At 43.5% G+C, this 26225-nt stretch overlaps 1 protein-coding gene across 1 annotated transcript in view; it reads right to left on the bottom strand.

Moving 5' to 3' along the window:
• The window catches only part of LOC138268296 (meckelin-like), a 192224-nt gene that overhangs the window by 58314 nt on the left and 107685 nt on the right, over nucleotides 1-26225 (bottom strand). The window contains exons 21-22 of the mRNA XM_069217807.1: nucleotides 10604-10744; nucleotides 9507-9587 (exon numbers count right to left, since the gene is read on the bottom strand). Of these exons, the coding sequence (XP_069073908.1) occupies nucleotides 9507-9587; nucleotides 10604-10744 (222 nt within the window). The remainder of the gene's footprint in view (nucleotides 1-9506; nucleotides 9588-10603; nucleotides 10745-26225) is intronic.

The following is a 26225-nucleotide window of genomic DNA, read 5'->3' as shown; positions in this document are numbered from 1 at the left end:
CTGACTAGAGTGAGGGTCCTTGCTCGGACATGGGGTAACCTGGCTGCCAACCAAAGACCCCATTTCTAACAAACCCCATTCAGAGAAAATTGCTTGTGAGAATGCCATACAATTTGCATAACAAAATGGTTGCAGAGGTGCTTGAGATGTAGAAGAACTGGGCCTGCAAAGCCCTCTTAATCTGCTACCTGAATACCTATTCCATCTCTGGAATTGAGCTTCTAGACCCTGGATGGACAAAGGGTGAAATATTTTTTTTGAGAGAGCTGGAAGAAGTTGACTGAATCCCCTTTGAGTTTATGGGAGTCCAAATGGAACTTTAAGGTTTTCCATCTTTTACTCACAGCCTGGGATGTATTTTGTTGTTGAAGGTGGCCTGCTTAAGCTGAGAACCATTAAGACTATTGTTTTACAGTTCCCTATATTGTCCGCTGAGGGTTCTCCTGCATTATAGCCTTAAACCAGTGAGCTGGATTTAACACTCTAAGAGCTTTGAGCAAGATTAGATGTTTAGCAAGAGGTGTGAACTATCTCCCGGTGCCAGTTGGCACTCTTTAGTTTGTGTAGATCGCGGGAGGCGGCGGCAGGAGGAGGCAACATTTCCTTTAGGGCAGGAGCCCTTTAAAACTTGTGCAGAGAGGCGGCAGCAGGAGGAGGCAACATTTCCTTTAGGGCAGGAGCCCTTTAAAACCTGTGCAGCGCTCCCGCCGCGCGAGACGCGCTCATCGCGGGAGGCGGCGGCAGGAGGAGGCAACATTTCCTTTAGGGCAGGAGCCCTTTAAAACTTGTGCAGAGAGGCGGCGGCAGGAGGAGGCAACATTTCCTTTAGGGCAGGAGCCCTTTAAAACTTGTGCAGCGCTCCCGCCGCGGGTGGCGCCCGGGCAAAGCCCGGGCCAAGGGCGGGCCCGTCCTGCGCCCGCCATCGTCCGAAAGAGGCTAGGCTGGGCCACCCCTCTTTCATTTACAGTAAGGAGTGACTGCTCAAATCTATTATTTTATTTCTGGTACATAATTTGGAGTCTCTCTCTGCTTTTAGTGGACTTTTAAAAGCCTATTGAGTTCTATCTTGCTTGTTACCACGCTGCTGCATTGTTCTCAGCATTGTTAAATATGGGCAGGAAAAAAGGAGCACTATCTGGGCCCCCGGGGGGGGGGTATGGCAGTAGCAGACAGGGTTATGGTGCCACCACATTAGACTCCTTTCTGGCAAGAGCTGTTGGGGTTGTTACAAAATAAATTGATTTGGCGGAGAGGAGGCTGTCCATGGAATTGGAAGATTGGCACCAGGCCCCAACAGAAAATGGCCGTTGTGAGGCCGCGGATGTGGAGGTGGATCATCTGGGGAGGGGGCAAGGTGCTGGTATGGCTGATGCTGAGCCTCTCCAGGCGGAGCTAATAGAGTCAACAGAGGATCCTGGGGGCCATGGCCCTTCTAGAAGAAGTAAAAGACTTCTATTGTCTTCTCCCTCGGCCTGTCCTGAGGTAAACTGGAGCCCTCCCCCGAGGAAAAGAAAAGCCTTAAACAAATTGATACCAAAGTCTAAAACACCTCTCCTGGAGCTCCCTAAGGGTGCGAGCAGTGATTTTTCACCCTGTCAGCACTCGGGGCACGATACAACTAATATACTGACTAAGTTTTGGGAGATTATTCAGGAGCTTTTGTCTCCCGTGGTGGCGAAGCTATCTGCCATAGAAAAACAGTTTCCCTGATTTGTGTGCAAGGAGGTCAAGGAAGCCAGGGTGTAGGTAGAAGTGTGGCTTCGACTAGGCACCCCTGCGCCAATAAGGAGTTGTCCTTCCCAGAGGTAGCCGCAGGACCCTTGGGGTCCATGGAAAAATCATCTTACCTTTTGGTGAATCCTGTAAATACTGAGGGTCAGGGTGTATGTGGTGAAACTGCCCTGACTGTACCAACCCCTTCATTGAGGACAGAGAGGTCAGTCAATATGGTTAGCTGCAGTAGGCAGCCTGATACGGATTCTGTGGCAGTTGGAGGGGGTGGCCAACTGCTGTCTGAAAATGACAATCTGAACCAGCCAGCGGCCAGGCCGTCCCCGGCCTGTTTGGAACTCCCCCCTGCGTGTGCCCCTTATGTGGTAGTGCGCACGAATGTGCCTGCTCTTGTTTATGGGGCAACTGAGTCTACAAACCAACTCATAAATAAGGTTGGACATTGGCTGAGCAAAAATCTTGATTTTTCATGTAAGGACTTCAAGGATATCCTGTTTGCCAGAAGAATTGGGTGGGTCGGTCCTAAAAATAAGATGGGGAAGGGAGACTGTATTATTATAAATGTTAGATATCCCGCCCTGACTCAAAGACTTCTTTCTAGCCATCGCTCTCCTGTCCCTAGTGCTGGTTCTATGGGTATGGTTCCCTTGGGCTATTTTTATGATCACATCCGAGTGTGTACTAGGGTCTCTTCTGGATCTGGTAGGAACCTCCCCCTGGGCCATTTCAGCCTGCAGGCATATAGTGGAAGACAAAATAGCAGCCTATCCCTGGAAGGGGTGGATTGACAATGCGCCAAGGCACTGGCTAAACAAGAAGAGGTGCCCCCACTGTGTAATCTTATCTCATGGAATATTGCGGGCTACGACGCTAAGCTATCTGATCAAGCATGGGTTGAGTGTGTGGCTAACTATGATGCCATCATGCTTCAGGAAACTTGGTCGGCGGGTCTGGCTGTGTGGGATGGGTATGACAGATATGCAATTACAGCTGTACAGTCTCTTGGTGGTCGCTCGAAAGGTGGCCTGGTCACTCTAATTCGCTTATCTAAGATAGTGGGTGCTTTCCAAATTAACTGTAACCATCAAGGTATATTGCTGGTATGGGTACTCTTCTCCAATCATTTTAATGTATTATTGGTCAACTTTTATAATGCTGTGTGGGGTATGGGGTGCCAAATTGGGGCCCTGTTCTCCATTCTTAAGATTTTGAAATATAGAATGGAGAAGGTGGGATTGGAATTTCGTGCCATCATCTCCGGGGACTTTAATGCCAAGTTGGGCCGATCCAGTACTGTGGTTAATCCCTTCACCCGTGACTGTGAGGTCTATTCAGCGCAGGGTCCGCAGGACTCGAGAGCCAGAGATCTACTAAAGGAACTCGGGAGATGGGCCTCTTGAATTTCTATGATATTGAAGCAGTAGGCACTCACCAACTTCCAACCTATGTCGGAAGAGGGTCTGGTTCCACCATCGACTATATTTTTGTGTCCCCTCCTATGAGAGACTTGGTGATTGGGGGTAAAGTGTTAGGCGAGTGCTTTAGCGATCATAATCCCCTTATATTGTCCTTTAAACTCCCTGGGGCCCTACGCTCACTAGGACGAGGCAGGCCTGTAACGGTGGTGACAAAGGACCAGGGTAGGCGGCTTGGGTGGAAGCAAGGAGACCCCCAAAAAGTTGTGGGAAGGGTTGTGGGGGACAACCTACATCTATTTATGGTAATACTCCTGACAGAAGCGCCAAATCCTATGACTGTTATAGATGCGATAACAGTAGTATATGCAGCAGTCAGAGACTGTCTCGTCTTAGTAGGCAACCACCCTAATAAACGTAAATGTGGCTGGTACGACAAAGCCTGCTATGATGCAAGGGCAAATTTAAAGATGGCTACCAAGACTCACCCTAGAGATTGGGTTCTCGTAAAAGAAGCTAGAATAAGGTATAAAAGGGCCCTGAGGGATAGTAAACTAAAATATGAAGATAAAGCCTGGGAAGAGTTAGAGCGTGCTACAGCTCTGAAAGACCCCGGCCTGTTTTGGAAGGTGGTGAATAGAGGTTCCTTTGAAACAGAAACCTCTGAGGGCCTTGGATGTAATATAGCCCCGGAGGCCTGGGTAACTCATTTCTGTACTATATTTGAGGGTACCCCCCTAAGAAATATGCGGGAGAATGTGTATGATATGGTTCCTAACCTAGCAATCAGATTCTCACTACAGGAGGTTATTGATGCAATACAGAGTTGTGCGCATAATAAAGCACTGGGCCCAGACTCAATCCCGATGGACCTGTATAAAGCTAACCCTCAGTTATGGGCACCCATTCTCCTAAATGTTCTCAATGCAGCCGTTACTGTGGGCATTCCTGCCTCTTGGAGATTGGCATGCATAGTCCCAGTGTCTAAAAAGGGTGATCGCAATGATCCTAAGTCTTATCGCCCTATTTCACTGCTGGACTCCTCTGTGAAGATTCTGGGACGGATTATCTTAGGCCGTCTGGAGGCCTGGATGATAGCAAATGATATTTTAAGTCGGGAACAGTATGGCTTCAGGGAAGGCCTCGGCACGCAAGATCAGTGTCTTAATTTACTGATGATAATCAACAAATACACGCAGGCCAGGAAAGGTACCCTTTATCTTGCTTTTATGGACCTTAGCTGTGCAGCTGTGCTTTTGATAAAGTGAACCGGTCTTTATTATGGGAGAGGCTAATTCAGTCAGGGTTGGACCCTAATATTGTAGAGCTTCTCCGATATCTCCATTCTGGGACAGTTGCAAACGTGAGGGTGGGCCCAAATGGGGAATGCTCGGAGGCTTTCAAGCTTTCAAGGGGTGTGCGCCAGGGGTGTGTCTTGGCCCCTACCTTGTTCCTTTTATACACAAATGGACTGTCAGATTTTCTGATCGAACACTGCAGGGATGTCCCGAAGGTGAAGGGTATTGATATCCCTGTGCTGACGTATGCGGATGACGCGGTCCTTATGGCCCGCACGATGAATGGTCTCCGAGAATTAGTTAGAGTTTATGTCGTCTTCATGTCAGCTTTGGGACTGGAGGTTAATTTTACGAAGTCGCACTTTATGGTTTGTGGTACACCTATGAGTAGGGTGGGGGAGCTAAGGGTGGAGGATCAAATTATTAGCAGAGTCCATGAGTTCCCATGCTTAGGGGTCATTTTTGATGAGAAAGGATCCTGGAAACCCTGTACTGCTAGAAGGATTGTGCTTTTTCATGCAACAGTTGGTGCAACCTTTGACTTTGCGGCTAGGGTAGTTAGCAAACCTATCAAACCCCTGCTTGAAATCTATAGGCGGAAATGCCTACCTGTCCTTCTGTATGGTTCAGCACTTTGGGGGTTTAGGGATACCCGAGCCCTTATGGTGGAAGAAAATCGGTTCTGTAGAAGACTTCTGGGTGTTGGGCAAAATATTCCTGGATTTTGCCTTCACCTGGAATTGGACCTTGAGTATGTACAGGACACTACCCAGCTGGCTCCCCTTTTGCTAGGGATTTCAGTGTGGGGTAACAAACATGCCTCTCTTAATAGGGATATCCTAAGGGATTGTTTGGCCTGCGACAATGTAAAGCATATTCCCTGGCTGTCGCATATAAGGAAGATGGCACATGACCTGGGGCAGCCTGAACTGTTTGATTATCCTGAGGACCTGACTAGCTATGATAAGAAATGGGCTAAGGAGAACTTTCAGAGAATCTAGGAGACCAAGAGGGAGGGGGAGGCTCTAAGGAAAAAATCGATCAGGGAATTTACTATGCTAAAGATGTGGGTGGGTCCTGAGCGATATCTCTCAGAAATCAAGGATGTGAGGGAAAGGTCTCTCATAACTCGATTCCGCTTGGGGATCATTAGAAGTAATTTGTGCTTCCCCCTAGGTCAGTATGGGGAGAAATGTATTAGACCTTGCCCCTGTGATGGGGTGTCCCATCAGACCTTGATCCTTTTTACACTGTTCTGTGTCTTTTATGCACCATTTAGAACCCGATTTCTACTACCGCTCCTTAGCCCCAAGAGTTTTCTGCAATACCGTCCTGCCTTCATGTGGCTGCAAATGGCCTCAGATGTACTGGTATGGAAGGGCCTGGGATCATTCCTGAAGGTAGCAACTACTTGGCGCAAAAATGTAGAAATTTTAGAATGATTTTACTTTTTTTTTTTTTGCCCGTTTTTTATGAAGGAGGTTTTTATCTTCTTCGGCTTTTTATTTTTATATACATATATATATATATATATATATAATTATAGGTACTTGTTTTTATGATGGGTGCTTTTATTATACATGATTTTTATTGGTATTTTTACAATGTTTTGGTGATTATGTGTTGTAATGGATGAATTTTTTCATACCGAATAAAGCTTCTTCTTGTGTAGATCTGTTTGGAGCCATTACTGATTCCCTGAACTGTATCTTTTAGCCACAATTACCTGTAACATACGTTGAATGATCCTGGGACACAAATCAGCCAGTAACTTGAAATGCTGTCCATATTTTTTTTAATCAGAAGTACCGCATTTCAGGGATTAAGGGTTCATTCACATTTGGGAGGTGATTTGCCATGTTTTCTGCACAATATCCACACCTAGCTTAGATATACCGAAGGATCATACTTAAACATGTAACTACAAAAACAAAATAGAGCAATGGGGGTGTGGATCATGACATCTTAGATATATTGATCCTACCACTGACTGTATTGGATTGACACCTCTGGCAAAATGTTTTGGGACAGAGAATTAAACTGCTAAAGCCCTAATCAATTGCAACCAAAGCTTCTTTGAAAATGACTTTTGCTGGTAGACCTAGATATTGACCCCAGAATGTTCTAGGGTGTTCTAGACTTCACTGATGGTCTTATTTTAACAACCATCCATTTTGTAGTCATATGTTAAAAACATACTATTTTCATGCATAATAAATCTCACCGGTCATTAATTGTACTGTGGGTTTTTAGTGGGTCATGATGTGCACAGCTTTCAGAGCTAATATCACCTCCTTAAAAATCCTTGACCTCTCACTCAAACTACTGTTGAAGATACTAATGGAGTGTGAGTAAATGTCTCTTTTTACATGTTCACCCCACATTTTCTGGACTGATGCTGCTGTTTTTTTGAATCAGAGTGCTCTGAGGCCTGCTAACCAGACCTCAGTTCCAGTGTTCTGACCCTATACAAACTGCATGTTGAATTGGCTACACCCTGTGGGCAAGGAATGACTTACTTATAAGTCCCTAATATATGGTACCCACGGCATGTAAGACAGAGTGTCCGCTCAGGGCTGCAGCACTGTTTGTGCCACCAGGGGTGTAACAAAGTACAAAATTGTTCCTAGCATCCCACTACAGACTGGAAGGTCAGTGTTTACAATGCTAGCTCGGCTCAAACCAATGGCAAACCCGCCCTTTCCCTTAACAATATATGTAAGTCTCCCCTGAGGAAGGCCTACAGAGCCCAGTGGCAGGGAAGCTGTGTATTGTTTAACAGGACATACGACTTTCATATGTCCTAACAGCAACACTTACAAATTGTTGTTTTGCTGTGGATACGTTAGTGGCCCATTTGGGTAACACATGGTTAACGGTTAGCACCCAAGCATGGTTAACTTCTGAATGGGACTACCAAACTGGGTCATGTAAGGTATCAAATAATTGTGGCATTAAACCTGACCTGATGACCAAGTAGGATTTAATGCCACAATTAAAGTTTAGCAAACTTTAAAAGTTGTCATTTTGTACTCCAGCTATCCCTTCGACCTCACAAAGGCCCTGGCACAAAGACAGCTTTCTGCACCCATCGGGAGATGTGTGAATGACTCCCAGGTTCAGGAACAAAGGAAATTGTCGCAGCATGAGGTGTTACCTCCTCTCCCAGGATGGCCACTCAGGGTGTTAGCCCAGAAGCTTCAAAGGGGAAGCCGCATTTGTGAGGAAAGTAGCGATAACACAACTGAGCAGGATTCCTTTTGTTCCTGAAGACAAATTGGAGACCGGGCCAGAGAGGGATAACTCACCCCAAACCGTTTCTTCCAGGTGTGTGCAGCCCTCTGGTAGCCACACCCCTACGTTGGGCTAACAACTTTCTGGTGACAGAAGAAATGTCATGCTATCTTGAAAGGGGCAAGAATGTTGCACTCTGAGATAGCCAGATGCCACACATCACAAGAAATTCATCACTAGGTAGGAGGGAACCCAGTAGTATTTTGGTGAATGCGTGGTCCTATCAGGGCTCTTTCCTGGGATAAATATGGCACCCTGCCCCTCAGAGCACGTTTGATTTGGTGAGGGAACTGAAGAAGGGCTGCCAAGCTGCACTTTGAATCACACAGAGGCTACACTATTGGAACAACTGCACCTGCTGCGTGTTGGACTAGTAAAGATTGGACTGTGCCTACAGCTTCTGGCTTCAGGAAAAGTTTATTCCTGGCTCCAGGTCAAAGCAGTGACTCCAAGTATCAGCTGGCTGATCTCCTGGAACCAGCTCCAAGACAGAAGAGCTGAAGAAGTCCAAACCAACAAGTTGGTAGACACTGCAGAGGTTGCCGAGCACCCTAAAGGGAAAATTTTAGATAGCTAAAAGTTTCACCTGAGTCGGCCTAACCAGGGAGTGCTAACTCTGGACTTGTCACACTCAAGGGACACTACCCCCCAGCTAATGACTTTGCCCGAACCACAGTGCAAGAAGACCAGTAACTTTGCATCAGCTGGCCTGCTACTACAATGTAGAGGACTTCAAGGAGTTCCAGTCTCTGTGGCCAAAGTCACCCCACTTTGCCTGTGGACCGAGAAGCAACCACAAAGACACCCCTGTTGACCACACCACAACTGAAGCATTCTTTAAGCATCTTTTGCCTGTATCGTCAGCATCAGGGCCACTGCATTAATGCCTATGGCAGCCATCCAGTAAAGTTTAGAACTTCCCTTAAAATGCTCTGGTGGCCAGGTGACATCCCAAACTGTCCACTCTGGCCGCCTATTCCTCTGTCCAGACGGAACCGGTCACCTAACCCAGGCCAGAGCAGTCAAAATAAATTTTCCAAACTTTTCCAAAGGTTACAAACTTTTTGTTGGCCAATGCATGTTGGCAGTTGCATTTAAAAGTGATAATATCTTCTAGAATCTGTATCTGAGGGCACCACACCACCAGACATTCAGATCCTTATTGTTTCATTTCCTCAAATAGGACATACAGAACTCAACATAATTATTATCATACACATTGAAGTCAAACTCATGAATTTGTTGAAAACTGAAAAAGTTTTCCAGCTTAAACAAAGCCCTGCCCCAGAGCTAAACATCCTTGAATCAGCTTTATAACAAATGCATATCCTAAACAATATCAAACCTGTTGACAAACCCCCATAGTTTCAATGCTATTGTCAAAGCCATTTTGCTCTTTAAGGCCCCTATGCTCTTGCATGCCTATCTCCTATGTGCTGCAGCCACCCCATCACAAACACCAGACCCTTCAAACACACCAATGTCCACTTGCTCTGCAGGCTCTGCCTCATAGTTTGGATTCCCTCCAGAATGAATCGTCTTTGCTACAAAGAGATTACGCTCCAACAACCAATGGACTTGCTAGAAAAGCATCTCATTTCAGGAAGATATTGGATATTGGATCACTAGAAGAAAAGAAGTATTTTGCCAGACAGGCCCACTTTCCAATTAAAGTATGGCTAGATTGACCAATCTCTGGTTATATTTACCCCACTGAACACATTTGTACTATAAACACCACAGACAGTGCGGAGGATGATTAACTTACGTTGCTTATGGAGCAGAGATCTACAAACTGGTGTATCTTGTCCTCCACAAACCGCTCGTAGATGCCAACAAAGAATATGATCTGAAAATATAACATTAGATATAATGCACAAAAGGCTTATTGTCTCTATTTTTGCAAACAGTATGTTTAAAGAGTGTTTTACCCTTAAAAAAAAAAAAAAAAACATAAAATAAAGAGATGCAATTGTGGGAAGTTTGAGGGAGAGTACTACATTCTTTTCACGGTTCTGAAATCTCTTAATTTTTTGCTATCAGCATACATCCGAAGCAACATGTGAACTATGTAGTAGCGAGGTGAAGCTTTTAAGAGAATATGTATTGCTTTGTGTTGGTGCAATGCCTGGTTGCAAAGTATGTTTAAACAGAGCAGGCGCAGCAGTAGTATTTAATGAACCACCAACCTTAAACCATGCTAGCCCAGACTGGGATACCCCACACAAAGCATGCCTTCTGCAGCAAAATAGTGCAAATGCACAGCTATGGAAGTGGGGAAAGAAGCATAAAAATACATGGTGCAGAGAAACAGTGAGAGAAGTGTGAGGAACAGACAAATAGGTGAGGAAACAGAAGTCCTGATACTTGTAGGTAAGAGGGAAAAGGTATGCAGGAAGAGAGAATGGGGGAAGTGCGTGAGAAAGGAATTGGTAAATGTGGAATGTTCACCATGGGCATAAAATAAAGGGTAAATTAGAACTTAGTGAAAGAGATAAAAACTAGGAAAAATACTTTTTTGTGGCTTTTAAGCTTGTGTTTTTTTAGCTCGCTATTTCAAAATGTTTAAATTAAAATTAGATTAAAAACATGAGTTGAACACGCTCTGAACTGTTTGCTCAATACAACTGTGTTTGTGAAAAGTTTGCCTTTCAAATTTGAAAATGCAAACTACAGCTACAAATAATGTAACTGGTATTACTATGTAAAGTATGTGAGTGACACACCTGGCAGTAGCTCTGGACTACAGGCTTAGTGGCTTGAGATGCCAATTACCTGTGGCTGTTCGCCGAGCCCCTTTCAACACAAATTACATTAATAATTCTACAGTGAGGGAGTGCTTTAGGTTTGAGAGTGAGGACTCACCTGAACAAGTCCCACAGCCAGCCACATAGACACTGATATCCCAAACCGAAGGATTATACTCCAGGAAGCTAGGTAAGTGCCATCTTCTGGATGTAAATCCAAATTAAGGTCCTTCGCCGCTAGGTTCTTTAATCCAATGACCTGCCGAACGGAGATATATTAAACTAATGAAAGTCATAAAATCTTCATTCTTTCAGACTCCGCCATCACATTAAAAACAATACTTCAGAATTCAACCACATGGGAAAAACCAATTTACAGTCTTAACAAGTAACTCATGCATATATTTGTAAAACAATGTATTTACTGTCTTCATAAAAAGGTTCTAATTTCAGATAATTCCGAAATGGTACTTGAACTATTTCCTCTATCTTGTTTTGCAGGTAATTTAATGCTTTAATATATTTTCTAATGCAACAATCAAGACAAACTGGACAAAAACAATGTATTCTCAAATCTTCAGATGAAGCACAAATCAGTAACAATTGCTTCAGTGTCTCAAATGAGCACATAAAGCATTCCCATATTCTCCCGAACCCTTCATTCTATGCCAAGCATCCTTTTGGTTCGAAATTGTAAGACAACACATATTGCAGTTTAATAATTTCAATGCATAATAAAAGATCCTCAATGTTTACGAGTAATCCTCAATAAGTCCGCCACACTCTCACCCTACAGGAAACGGTATCAGATTGCACAACTGGATATACTCCACATAAAAATATAACTCATCCCTACTCTTTTTTTGTGACACAATTCTTGAACTGCTGTTTAGTCCAAGTTCAGGCCTCAGAAAGCTCATTAATGCCCTATTTTGCTACAGTAACTTTAGGTGATTCTATCAAACCTCTACCATAAAGTTGAAGACAGATTTCAATGGTTAGTACTTTTCTAGGAGAGGTGGTTGAAGTGATGGAACAATGCACCATCGGTGTGGATATTGAAGCTCACAATGTCGAACTCTATATAAATACCTCCATACTTTATGCATAGGAATGGATAGCACCCTTTCATAGCCCACCATCTATCACCCTGAGCAAACCTTCACCTCAAACACTTGCAAAGTGTTCCTAAAGTAAGACCACAGGCTTGAGTGTCTGTTGAATTTCATAACAATTTCCGTAATATCATGGCCGAACTAGACATTTCAAAGGATGCAATTGTTTTTCAAGGGCCTATGGAATGCTTCACAACTTTGTAAAGTGTGTAATTTTGTCACACCGTCATTAACATGTTTTACACAAATCCTTACTGAGAACCAAGAAAATGTTTTTTCATAACATAGCAGAAATCAGTTAGTGTTCATCTTGTGTACAATGCCTTTCTGCATAGTAACGCTCTGCTGAAGATGAGCAGACAGAAAACATTTTTGAATATGTTTTCCCACTTGGCTGGATCTGGTTAGAGAACAATTGAGAAAAAAAATGAAAACTTAGCGAATATCTGTAATTTAACAAAGATTTGCTGGGGAAAAGACCCTTATTTAAGTAATTAGTACTGAGACTTAGCAATGCCAACATGACACATATATCTAAAAACAAAAACAAAAAACTTATTTAAATACATTGCTAGTGTTGCAAGTAGTATTATGACATGTACTTTTGGCAACCCATGTACATTTTGAGTGACCTATTTGAGACTATGGGGGTTATTCTAACTTTGGAGGAGGTGTTAATCCGTCCCAAAAGTGACGGAAAAGTGACGGATTTACCACCAGCCGTATTACGAGTCCATTATATCCTATGGAACTCGTAATACGGCTGGTGGTATATCCGTCACTTTACCGTCACTTTTGGGACGGATTACCACTCCTCCAAAGTTAGAATAACCCCCTATATTCTTTATCTTGTAAATATGACACTTTTAAATAGATCTGTGGAGGTGAGGATTGCGGCTCTCTCACTAATGGACCAAGAATATAAAGGAGCTTATGTATATTTCAAATTTTGATCCACAATCTCCTGCAATTCGTTATAGTTTTGGACCTGTAGGCCATTGCAGATATTCCCACTCAAGATTGTAAGTGGCTGAGTATATATGCAGCTGAATATGTGTGTGTCAGGTCTTATACTTTAGGGCATGTGGGTAGTATCACAGGCCTCATGTTAAGCCTGTCCCATCTCCATCTTGTCTCCACATTTCTCATTATGGACATTGGCTAGAGATCATGTCTCGTAAAATGGATCCAATAATGGGTAGAAGCCCTTGGGCAAAAACCTCAATGTTACTTCTATGGCGGGTCAAAGAGGCATGAGGAGTATTCACAATTGAGTCGCAATCACAGGGTAATAACTTCCATGTTTTACTACTGCAGTCATATTATAGTGACAAAGTAGACAATAACCAAATTCACTTTTTCTAATGTAATTTGGGGTTATTTAAACACAGAAGCAAAATTATAGAACAAATTGAGATAAGCAGGAGAGTGATCATTCTAAAGTGTAAAGTAAGCTTCATTCATTATTTAAAATGAGTCCCAAAGAATATAGGGATGGATAATATGTGTCAACAAGAAAATCCTACAATGTATTATATTTGTCGTGGAATTCATTTGCAAAAACATTCAAGCAGTCATATTGGATGGTGATGACAGTGATTGACTTCAAACATTGTGAATAATATGTTGTCAGAAGAATGCTTGTCCTTACGTGTGTGATAGGCAAGGTTATCATTTTGTAGTACATCATTTGTGACAGGATATTGGATTGTTGGTCACATAATTCGAAATGCACAATAGAATGACATAAGTTGGATGGTAGTGATGTAAAATTGCCTAGTACTACAGTTTCTTTCTCCACCACTGATTCTGCATCACAAGCAAAGTGCTAATGTAAATTCTTTGTATGTAAGCTCAAAATCCTTGTGGATGAAGTAATCCCCTGTGAGCTTCACATTTTTAGATCAAGAGCTCATAAAACACCATTGCCCGTCAATTATGACATTTATGACAGGTATTTGATGAAAGTCAATGAACTGGGGAAGCACAAAAAGATATAAAGAGGTCTTGAGCAAAAAGTAGTACATCGTACGAATCAAAGAGAAAATTGTTCAGACAAGGGAAGGCAGCTACAGAATTTATGGAGGATCCTCTTCATGTCGAATTCACAGCTATACAGAAGTTTTGGGGATGATGGATGTTCTGTCAATTGGGGGCTCCCAGGAATATATATATATCACAAAGTTCGTACAAAGTCTTTGTTTGCATGCATCACAACATTTGTACTTAGAAGTATCTAAAAATCTTAAGTAGCATATCTGTTCCAATTGACACGACATACCTTTTAACACCAGATGACAACACCAGGGGAATACCTTGGTGTGCACCCATATGTTCTTCCTGTTTTTGTGACTGGGATTTTCAACCCTGATATTACGAATAACAAGGACCATATAAGGAGGACCAGCGCTGAAGCCAGGGTGCTGCCCTATGTGTTCCAAACATTTGCATACATTAATTTGTATGTTGGGAACTGAGAAGTCATTTTAATGCTACACGTGCACAATAGAAAACACCTAACACAAGGGTCATGCTTTTTCATGAGGCATCAGCTACAACACAGTTTGATGAAGGGAGAACGAACTGCATAACTCAACCACTCATTCCAGAACCATTTAATGTTGGGGACAAAGGTGATGAAATTCCAACAGGGACTGGCCAAACTGAGTTGTGTACCTACATATGATCAACTGGCATTTCTATCTCCTGGTACGTCACAGAATGGTATGTTTTCAGGTGAGTAATTTAATAAGAGGGTGGGATCCTGGACCTTTTGAACAACACTCAGCAGCAATGAATACTCATGGAAATGAAGGGAAAAGCTGGAAAACACACAGGGGGTTATTCTAACTTTGGAGGAGTGTTAATCCGTCCCAAAAGTGACGGTAAAGTGACGGATATACCACCAGCCGTATTACGAGTTCCATAGGATATAATGGACTCGTAATACGGCTGGTGGTAAATCCGTCACTTTTCCGTCACTTTTGGGACGGATTAACACCTCCTCCAAAGTTAGAATAACCCCCACAGTACTTACAAAAAGGTATTATTTCATAATAAGGAATGAATCTTGGAGATGGACCAATGTCCTTAGCAGTTTACAGCAACACAGCAACTGATACACAGCTCTCTCACAAATACATTTCTCTCTCAAAGGCAATGCACAAGCAATTCTAAGACTGCACAATGGGTTAATGGACACAATTGTCCACACAGCAGAATATGTGGAGTCCTCTACCATACAGATATCTGTTTGTCAGTTTCCATTTATCCTCAGTAAAGATGCTGCCTTTTTACAACCACTGAGTGTGATGACTTTAAAAATATGAAGGAAGTAGTTTTGTTTTACCAACAATCCTTTCTTGAGCTAAAGTACATATTCTGTTTCCTAAGACTGCCCATAGGTTTGACAATTAATTTGTTTGTGTGCTGCAGTTTATATTTGTGGATAAACCTTCATTAAAAAAATGTAGCATAGCGGTCACACCTGCGCTACCTTACTTTATTTCTGAAATAGCATGTATCTGAGAGTTAAAGGTAATGTTACATCTGCACATTTTTCATTTGCTCAAACCTTTACGTATGACATGTTAGCCATATATTACATCAGTTGTATGGCTACATAAAAATAAATAGATAATCCTCTCAAGGAGCCATCATCAATACAATCTTCTCTGCTATTTTAAAAAATGGGTTATTTAGAAGGTACCTGGTGTAGGGAGTGATCTTTTCACAAAATGGTAGCAGTGAATCTAGTATGGTTTAAATGATACCATGAAAACATATAGGCCCTCATTCTGACCCTGGCGGATACAATCCGCCAGGGCCAACGGGCGCGGGAGCACCGCCGACAGGCCGGCGGTGCCCCTAAGGGCATTCTGACCACGGCGCTAACGCCACGGTCAGACAGGGAAAACTGGCGGTCTCCCGCCAGTTTCCCGCTGCCCTGGGGAATCCTCCATGGCGGCGCAGCATGGGGATTCCGACCCCCTTCCCGCCGGCCTGGCTCTGGCGGTTCTTACCGCCAGAACCTGGCCGGCGGGAACGGGCGTCTTGGGGCCCCCGTCGCACGCCTTCCACTCCGCCGGCTCGATTCCGAGCCGGCTTCCTTGTGGAAGGCGCTTTCCCGCTGGGCCGGCGGGCGATCTGAATCAGATCGCCCGCCGGCCCAGCGGGAAAGTCAGAATACCCCTCGCGGTCTATTGACCGCGGGGCGGTATTCAGGCGGCTTCCGACGGGCGGGCGGCAACCGCCGCCCGCCTAGGTCGGAATGACCACCATAATCAGTTTAGCTGGTGTTTCACATCTGCCACTTCACACTTTCACCTTCACCAACTTAATGGACCGCCACATCCTCACTATTAGGAGCATCACTAGAATCTTCTTAAAAGAACCATGAGCTGGATGCTGACATTGTATATTATACTGCACACATTATTTTTAGCAGGTTTTGTAGTGCAAACCTGACTAAAGGCATTTAAGTGCAGAACCAGAGTTTGTTACACTTTCTTCTTTTTAGCTGGGGAAGCATGGTATGAGAGGCAGAAAATACTCCTATATGTGTTGGAGATTATTTTATCCAGATGTTTTGTGTCTTTTCCCAGAAGAACTTCAGAACCATAGATATTATTTGTAATTAGTTTTGCTCAAATGATGTTTAAAATAGGTGACATGGTCAGGCCCTTCAGTTGGTTCAACAGTGTGCCAAAGACATGGAGGAGAGGGGAGGCTTTGTGTTTCATATATTCATTGTGAGGTAAGAAGGAACATCGGTTGTTGATCAATACTCCTAGGTATTTGTACTCTGGTTCATTCTTAATTTGATTGCCATTCAGAAACCTGAAGCTGTTTTATTTATTTATTTTATTTCCCATAACCAAGATTTTATTTTCTATAAGATTCACTTTGAAGTCGTTAAGAATATGCATAATAATATAGGGCATTCAAGACCAATTCCTGCTTGGCTCAATAATAGGGCATTGATCATGTATAAAAGACTGCTGATAGCATGACCCCAGGTCTTGGGGGAGTGAGCAGAATCAGCGTTCAATGTTGTGGATATGTGTGCCAATAAGATGTTTAACAAGATCAGTGATAGGACATATCCTTGCTTTGGTCCTCTGGTGGTCTGAATCTTTCGCAAGACAGTGCTTCCATCCCCGATCTTTAGTCTTGGCCACATGTTGATGTATAGAAGGACTATGCTACTTAACAAGGACGGTGGATTTCCAAGCCTTTATAACTTGATCCCTAAAACAGCACTATGGGCTAAGTCAAACGCAGATTGTGTGAAATTTTTCCGAGCTATTTAAGTAAATTTCCTAGCAGTTAATGTTGACTGTTAATGGTAGTAGCCCCTTGTCTAGGTCAAATTTGCCAATTGAATGTTTCAAAATTGACTACAGAGTACCCTTCAGGGAATTACCATGGTCCTTGTTGACTGCTGGACCTTCATGGCCATGGATTAGGTGCATCGGTTACGGATCTTCCATATAATGGGTGACTTTAATTCCCCACACCCCGAACATGGCCCTCTCCTGGGAAACTTGGCTCGCAGGTTCTGCTGGGAGAAAATAAACAAGGCTAGGTTCACTGCTCTGATGACAAGGGGGTGGAAACTCAACTGTCACAATGTTCATAGAACTGCTGTGGACTAAGGAAGGAATCACTCTTGGCAGCTTACTTATGTTTCCTCAGTTCAGTAGGCCGTAGTGCCCTTTTGAAATATATTATGGGTAAAACAGAAGTTTTTTGCTAGTAAGCGCTGACTGCCCCAATGTGATTGGTTCCCTGCAGACAGCACTCGGCTGATGCAGGATATTTGGCCCATTTGCAAATGCTTTCATAGCAGGGCTGTCTGCGACCTCCTGGGCAGTGTTATGACAATTACCATGTTCAGTGATGGCGGTATAGGTTACAGCCTACCCGGAACATCGACTGGCATACACCACACTTCTTGCTAGAGGCTTCCTCCTGTATGTCTGAGGGTGGTATCGAATTAATGGAGCGACTAGTTGCTAAGTTGACTGCATGGGTTGTACGAGAGGTCGTGATAGGTGATTTATCCTCATGAATATTTGAGTGCTCTCTATTATGTAGTGCTTATTCTGGTGGTTGTTCCTCACTCAAGTTGTTTTTGGCCTGTAGATGTCGTTTGAGACTTGGTTGATGGAATTGTTCCAGGGGGCTTCATCAACCTGCTATGAAATATTAGAGAAACGCTTTCCCATATTGGACTCTTCAGGGTTTTACTGGTCCTGCAGTTGTTATTTCTGGCTTTACTGTTTCTCTTTCTTTCATATTTTGTTAAAGGCTTTGCTAATGGAATGTTGTTGACATCACCATCCACCTTGGAGGCACAGATAGTGGTATATTTTTATTCACTTCCTGTACAGTGGAGGAAGCACTTAAGATCTGGTGATGGTCTTAGGTTCTTTTCAAAGTGACAAAGAGGCTATTGTAAATTCCCAAACAGTAGTGTTAGTATAAAAAATCATCTACAATATGAAATTGTCTGGGGCAGAAGGCCCAGAGTGCCTTCCGTCAGTTATTTTCAAGATAGTACCCAGAAAGTGGGGATTAGTTTTGACCTGGTTCTTCAAGTGGGTAAGGCTCACAGGCATTCTCCTGGAATCATGGAGTGCAGCTATAATGAAGGCTATTCATAAAAAACATAAATCCAACTCACCGGCCAATTATTGCTTGATATCACTATTGCATATCACCTACAAGGTCAAGGTGTTTGCCCAGCCTTCACTAAAGCATCTAGCTGCCGGGGCATGTGGTGCAGTGTTTATGCTGGTGTATCAGGGAGGCTTTAGGCCAAATATTTCAACAACTGACCACTGTTTCATTCTGTAGTGGGTAGCAAGGAGATCAATGGAGCTGGTAAGTTGTCTGTGCTTTGACATGGTGGACTGAGGTAATTTATGGCTTAAGCTCCATCAGTGGAACATCCCTGCCGCCCTGCTGGGTCTCCTGATTGAACGCCATACTAATAACTAGGTTCACGTTGAGGCTGGTTGGGGCTGGGAGCCTAGCAAGGAGAAGTCCAGTGGATAATGGCTTGCAAAAAGGTTGGATTTTAGCACCCCTGCTATTTAGCTTATTAATAGTGCATCTCCTTTTGGCTTTGAGTGCTACACACAGTTTCTCCCCTAAGATTGGGGGCAATCGTACAAGTTGTTTAATGCATGCTGATTACCTGGTGGTGATGGACTTCACACCCATTGGACACCAATGCAAACTAAACACATTAAGTATACATTGTCTAGAGAACAAGCTGTTGATTAATATCAACAAGACAGAAGCTTTGTTCTTTACAAAGCGGAAGAGGAGTTTTCTTTTTTTTAAAAATAATTTTATTCAACAGTTATTCAGTATACAAAAATTGGTACAATCTTGGACGAATAATTTCAAACATCTCAAAGAAAAGGCACAATGGGGGTTATTACAACTTTGGAGGAGGTGTTGACGGTAAAGTGACGGATATACCACCAGCCGTATTACGAGTCCATTATATCCTATGGAACTCATAATACGGCTGGTGGTATATCCGTCACATTTGGGACGGATTAACACCTCCTCCAAAGTTGTAATAACCCCCAATATCTTTATGATCATGGTTTATATCGAATAACAGCATGCATTTGCATATTTGCATTCCTGATCCAGAACAAATACATTCTGCATTAAGCACACTCTTAGTCCACAGATGGTCACCAACCTCCCCACAGTGACCAACTGTAGGAAACGGTCTCTGTATATACTATATCAAAATGAGATATAGTGTGCACAGAGTCCAGGGGTTCCCCAGAGGCTGAGCAGAGGCCAAAGTAGATAATACAAATGCTCTCTTTTGTGGTAGTGTGGTCGAGCAGTTAGGCTTATCAAAGGGTGGTGCAAAGCATTTGTTGTGCACACACAGACAAAAGAAGGAGCACACACTCAATGACTTAACTTCAGACCAATAGTTTTTATATAGCAAACTATTGTTTGTTAATTTATTTCTAGAACCACAAGATTCAAGTTGCAGGTAAGAACATAAATTAATACGTTTTTCACATATGTATCAATACCAATTTGATTGAAGTTGTACAGCTTTTGAATAAATGGCAATAATCTGTTTCAAAAATTGACACACTGCTTTTTGTCAGAACAGTTCCTGGGGGGAAGAAAAGTTAGTACGTCTTGCAGGTTAGTACAACACTTACAGTTCCAGTCTCCGGGGGTTAGGAAGTCCACTGGTTGGGGTTCAAGTTAACCCCAAACACCACCACCAGCAACACGGGCCGACCGGGTGCAGAAGTCAAAGTTGAGGCAAGTTTAACATGGCCTCCTGTGGAGTCTGGGAGCACTCAGTTTCAGATCTGCTGGCAGGTGAGTACTCTTGTCTTCGGAGGGCAGACCTGGTGGTTTAGAGGAGCACCAGGGGGGCCTCAAGTAGGCACCAAGCTCACACACTCAGAGGCGCAGGGGTGGCCTGGTGCAAACAGAGCGTCAGGCTCCCAATGCTTTCCTAAGAGGGGGACCCCGAGGGTCACTTAGATACTGCAGACTCGGTCCAGGGGGTTGGTTCCGGAAAACCACAGGCTGGACAAGTAGGAGGACTGCCTGCTGAACGTTGCTGCACTGGAGGTTGGGTTCTCCAAGGCCTGGGGCCTGCAGGTGCAGTGTATGTTTTGGCATCTGATATCTTCATCCGGAGCTTTCACGGTCAGGGGGGTACTCTGGATTCACACTGCAGGTGTCGTCGTGGAGGGCAGGAGATGTCAACCCAGGGTGGGCACTTGCTTGGGAATCACCTGGGGATCCTCTCTAGCCTGTTGGGCCACCTGGACAAGGGCTGTGGGTGTCAGGTGCAGAGTGGTTAGGACTCGCGGATCCAGGGAGGCTCTTGAGTGCTTAGCTGTAGTTTCTTCTTGCACAGGATCGTTGTCCTCAGGAGTTCTTGGTCCTCTGTGATGCAGGCAGTCCTCTGGAAGATTGGCAGAGGTGACTACACCCTTGGTGTGTTTATTCCCTTGGGGAGAGGGGCACAAACCTAACCCTATTGGTCCCTGTCCTCCAAACTAAGATGGAGGTTTTCTACAGGGAGGGCGTCACCTCAGCTCTGGCCACCTTAGGGGTGGTCCTAGCTGGGGTAGTCACTCCTGTCTTCTTTCACTAATTTTCCTGCCGAACTTGTCGCCAAAAGTGGGGTTTTGACCGGCGGGCGGGCGGGCATCTGCACTAGCTGGGGTGCCCTGGGGCACTGTAACAAGAGGTCAGAGCCTTTGAGGCTCACCGCCAGGTGTTACAGATCCTGCAGAGGGGAGGTGTGAAGCCCATCCACCCAGTGCAGGCTTTGTTTCTGGCCACCAAGATCACAAAGGCTCTCACCCCATGTGGCCAGTATCTCATCTCTTAGTGGCAGGCTGGCACAAACCAGTCAGTCCTACAATAAAGGAATGGGTAAAATACAGTGGTCATCTCTAAGATGCCCTCTGGGTTCATTATTCAATACATCCAACACTGGCATCAGTGTGGGTTTAATTGTGCTGAGAAGTTTGATACCAAACTTCCCAGTATTCAGTGAAGCCATTATAGAGCTGTGGAGTTCATAATGACAAAATCCCACCTCATATACTCAATATGGCTACGCTGCACTTACAGTGTCTAAGAATGCACCTATTCCCCCACCTGTGGTATAGTGCTCCTGCCTTAGGGTTGTAAGGCCTGCTAGTGGGGTGAGTTACCTATGCCACAGGCAGTGGTTTGTGGGCATGGCACCCTGAGAGGGGTGTCATGTCGACTCTGCCTGTTTCTCCTCACCAGCACACACAAGCTGCACAGCTGTATGTTCTTGGTGAGGAGTCCCCCAGGGTGTCATAATATATGCTGCAGGCCTTGGGGACCTTCCCTGGCCACAGGGCCCTTGGTACCATAGTTACCTTTTACAAGGGACTTATCTGGGTGCCAGGGTGTGCCAATTGAGTAAACAAAGGTAAAGATTGTTTGGAAAGAACACTGGTGCTGGTGCCTGGTTAGCAGGGTCCCAGCACACTCTCAATCAAAGTTGGCATCAATAGCAGGCAAACAGTGTGTGTTTGTGGGGGGAGGGGTAACCATGTCTACAAGGGCACTTTCCTCACCAATCATGTTTCCCTGTAAGTGCTCCATTGATTCCATAATTTCTCATATTTTCTTGAACAGCCCTGACTTTGATATATCACCTGCCGCATTCTCTGGCACCAATCTAAATCATTCTCCCAATCTTGGACACTCGGGGGTCTGTTTGCTTCACAGGCCTTCTTAACGTTCCTCTTAGCCATCCCGGCCACTAACAATAACCAGATTGTCTGATATCTAAAGAAGAGTTTTTCTTGATTTCTAGACAATATGCTGTTGGAACGGGTGCAAGAGTACAAATATTTGGGCTTGATATTCTTAGATGATTTTACATGGGACAAACAATTGGCTAGTAAAAGGGTGGCTTTGATTGCCGAAGTGAATGGTCTGAAGTGTTTTGAATGTAAATAAGGCAGCTACATCTTTGAGCCACTTTGGAAAGTTATTTTGGGCAAGTTAATTACCCACTGTATCGAGCAGAGGTGCCTGCCTTGGATAGATGGGTCACATGGGCGATACTAGAAAGTAATACCATGAAATCATTGCTTAATCTACCAAAAAAAGCAATGATTCAAGTAATAAAGCATGAGCTGAAGTTTCTAGCCTGGGAACTTTTGGCATATGCAAGGACCTTGCAATATAATTTTTCAATTAAAATCAGGGTTCCCTGTTTGAAATTATCTATGCAAAGCCACCCAGAGATTATGGCAACCTTCCCTGGTAGGAGGAACCCAGCAGAAATCCGTAGAGGTCTCAAATATGCAGTTCGAAGGGGCTGATTCGAAAAAAATAAATAAATAAAGAGCACCCTCAGGCACTCTGTGCCAAGGAAACCAGCTGGAATGGAGATCTATTGTATCTGAGGAACTCAGGTGCCCCCTTTTTATTAACCTAGGAGGGCCCGATCTCGTCCATTATCTTTATAGAATAACAGACGGACACTTGCGGAATGAAATTCTTTGCCTCGGGGTGGGAGTCGATTTGGGATGGCTGATGCAGGGTTGAAAAGTGCAGATACCTGGGAATCAAGGCCAATGCCCTTCCAATTTGAGACCAGGTTATTCGGTTTGTCACTTCCTGGTGGATTCTGAAAGGAAGAAGATTCTGCAACAAATCTTTTAAAAATATGGTATCCGGTCTAGAGAAATGGGTTTACATTTGTTGTGTGGTATGACACATTAGGACATTGCTATTGCTATCAGCCCATACCTACGCAACATTGTCTCATCTTATGTAAGGAAAATGTTCCCTTGAGTTGCCTGTGAGTATAAACACCCATACCTGCTTTAATAACCAAGTACTTTAAATTTTGTGCTGAGTGCTTTTAATAAGATACAACGTTTTTGTTCCACGTACATGATAAGTATGTCAATGAATTGGATCTGCTGTATCTTCTTCTAAGGTTTTTATCTCAGAAAGTATTTTTATAAGGGATTTTTATTTGTTTTAAAGTTTGTATTGTATTTTCTAGTAATAATATGATTTTACCTATTTACTGGTGCTTTTATGATATATCTAAATGTTAAGTACATGTTTTGATATATTTAAATGCTATGTATTAATGAACTGGAAAATTGATGCCATATTTCTGTAAGAGTTAATTTCTTGGAAATAAAATATTTTACTTCATTTGACAGTCTTGTGACGGGTCCATCCAGGGAATTGGGGTTTTAGTATAGACAATGTTGGCAGAGTTAGCCATGGTCGTGATTGTCGACTCAATGTAGTGCATGAGAATCCAATTGATGCTTTGATAACTGCACTACTGCTGAATACATTAAAGGTATTAATTGAATTTTTATACCTTGATCCATGGTTAAATCTAAAGCCTGGGCTTCAAGGCTTACTCCTGTAACTGGAACAGATCTGTTTTCCTACTGCGAGGAACCAATGCGGGCTGGTTGATATGTGGAACTGATTTTTATAAATATGTGAGAACTGATAATAGGAAGTCAAGTAAATGACTTAGTTTGTCTATTGAAGTAGAGCAGGCACATCTTTACACTGCATGCATCATCCCCAGCCTGCGCTATCCTCATCAGGCTGTTTAAGTTTTCCAATTTAATATATGCACTTGATACTAACATCACCAAGGTATTTAAAAGATCGATCTGCAGGTCTAGTTTTTTTTAATGATAGTTTGGAGCAGTGACTGCCACTTGAAGTGTGTCCAAAAGAGAAATCCAACCAGCATTGGTAGTGGAGTCTGTGTTAACATAATTTGCTACTTCACTCCTAATTTCTGGAGTGGGTGAAATATAGCTTTCCTACTGATCCCCTTGTGATACTGTGCAGTCGTGGCGGACAGTGACCATGCAAGCTGAGGTTGGCCAAGGGCACTAGAGCTCCAGAGCTTTCTTCTGGCATATTGGTATTATTAGGGGTTAATATTTACATGTCTTTGTATTTTTTGAGCACTAAAACCATGGTTTTGTTGAATATTTTTTTGAGTACTCTGTTGTGCACTTTTTTGGGTACTCCTTTGAGTGCTCTTTTTGCAGACCATCGTGGTCCAATGCATCCACTTGATCCGCATGGTTAAGGCTGTCCACCAGTGACTCTGCTGAGTTGAATAGTGTTTAAAGCGGGTTCCATTCTTTCATGTGCAGTTTGATTTTTGACCATGCCACAAGCCTTGAGCTGATGTAGGTCAAAGTGTTTTTATTATGTTTGACTTTACCAATTTGGTTTCTGCTGCCTTCAGGTGGGAGCCACCAGGCCTCTTTGTTTGCCTGATCTCATTCTCAACTCTGGTAGAAATGTGATGCTGCATGCTTGTTTGAGTTTGTAGACATCCACCAGGTTACAGTCTTTTGGGCCGAAACTCTGAAACTCCCTTGCTCTTTCGAATGCTCACCGGGCTCCCAAGTTTCGAAGTTAAAGCTCAGGCAGCAGACTTACAGTGGTATTTATATTTTATTTTTACAGTGACAGCCTGGGTAGATATAGAGGACAGTAGTTTGGAGAGGAGTTAGGGGGAGCATTGCTTGCACAAGATGCACCGACTCCTTGGAAGGCCACTTCCGTGCTCAACCCACCACCACTGAGGCTAGTCCACAGCAACTCACTCGCCACCTCTAGTGGCTCTCAGACTCAGTCTTCCCTTCTATTTCTGCCCCCACTCTGAGTTCGGCTATAAGTTGGCCACAGGTTAGAACCATCAGATTGTGGAGATGTGAATGCACTACTGCCCACCCCCTGTGCGATTAAGCTGGTCGAGGGGACGTAGAGCTTACGGCAGCTGCCACACGGTAGTTGCTAGTCAGCAGCGCACAACAGGTCAGCCTGTCAATGGTGCCCCAGCGCAGCCCCTGAGGAAGGTGATGGATTGTGGCAGAATAGATACCAGCCAAGCTCACAAACCTTTGGGCCACAATGGCAAGCCAGAACCGCTCGCCTCTCTGCTCTCCTCTTCTTTCCTCCTCCGTTCTTCACCTTTCTGTCCATGCAAAAAAACTTCAACTGCTACCACTCCACTTGTTCTCTTATGATTCGTCATCACCCCTGAAGTGCTACTATTATTCATTCTCTAGGTGTCATGCACAGACCAAGGTAATTTGCATAGCAATGCATGAATAATAAATGATGTTCAGCATCTGGATATTCAAGGACTATGCCACTGTTTGGTTACTGTGAATGGGCTCCTATGCTTTGGACTGGATGTTAGGCATAGGAATACATTCATTACATCATGCGCAATTAGGAACTCTAGATGTACCATAGAATCCTTCCTTTGCTACAATATGGTCCACAATAGTATTGGGAAATGTCATGTAGTATTGCATTTCACATAGCAATGCTTCAATATAGTTAATGAAAATCATAGAGACTCCAGGGAGAGACATTCTTTTCACAAATGAATTTGCAGAGAAGACAAAAAAATCCACTATCAGAGGTGCAGCTGTTGCATCATAAATCTAGGTTCTGGTGAATGGGTGATATGTTAACAGACTGCACATTGCCAATACCTTCTCTGAAGTTATGTTGAAAGGGTTACTTGGGACCAAAGTATCTTATTTTTTCTAAGTTTTTTTCTCAACCTGCCTTGCCAACAGCAAGTCCATTTGAGTAATCTACTTCACCAAATGGACTGAGGTACTGCAATTGCTGCCTTATGCTGTAAGCACAAAGGCAAAATGGTGTCTATAATTAACGTGAAGCACAGATTGAAATTTAAACCTGAAAAAATTGTGATATTAAGAAGTTGTTGATATCACCAACACAACAATATTTATGACTGAATCTAAGTGTGAACGTTCAAAAATGTAGAAAAAAGCATACATTTGTAAATAATGCGTTGAATTATGACGACACACCACCAAAGCTAAATTGATCACAAAAGCTGTTGAGTAAGAACTTGATAAAACTGTGAAGTAATCTAAGTGAATAAGATATTGAATTAAATAGTCCTGTTCAGCAGACGTATCTCCCAGGAATGTTATGCAGTATACTCAATTTCCACTTGAAATTCTATCATCAGCTAAAAAAAGACTCAGATAATTACAATTTAAAGGT

This window comes from Pleurodeles waltl, chromosome 12 (assembly GCF_031143425.1).
Source record: "Pleurodeles waltl isolate 20211129_DDA chromosome 12, aPleWal1.hap1.20221129, whole genome shotgun sequence".
NCBI classification, from domain to species: domain Eukaryota; kingdom Metazoa; phylum Chordata; class Amphibia; order Caudata; family Salamandridae; genus Pleurodeles; species Pleurodeles waltl.
The sequence above is the reverse complement of the archived record's forward strand: the minus strand, read 5'-3'. Positions and strand labels throughout refer to the sequence as shown.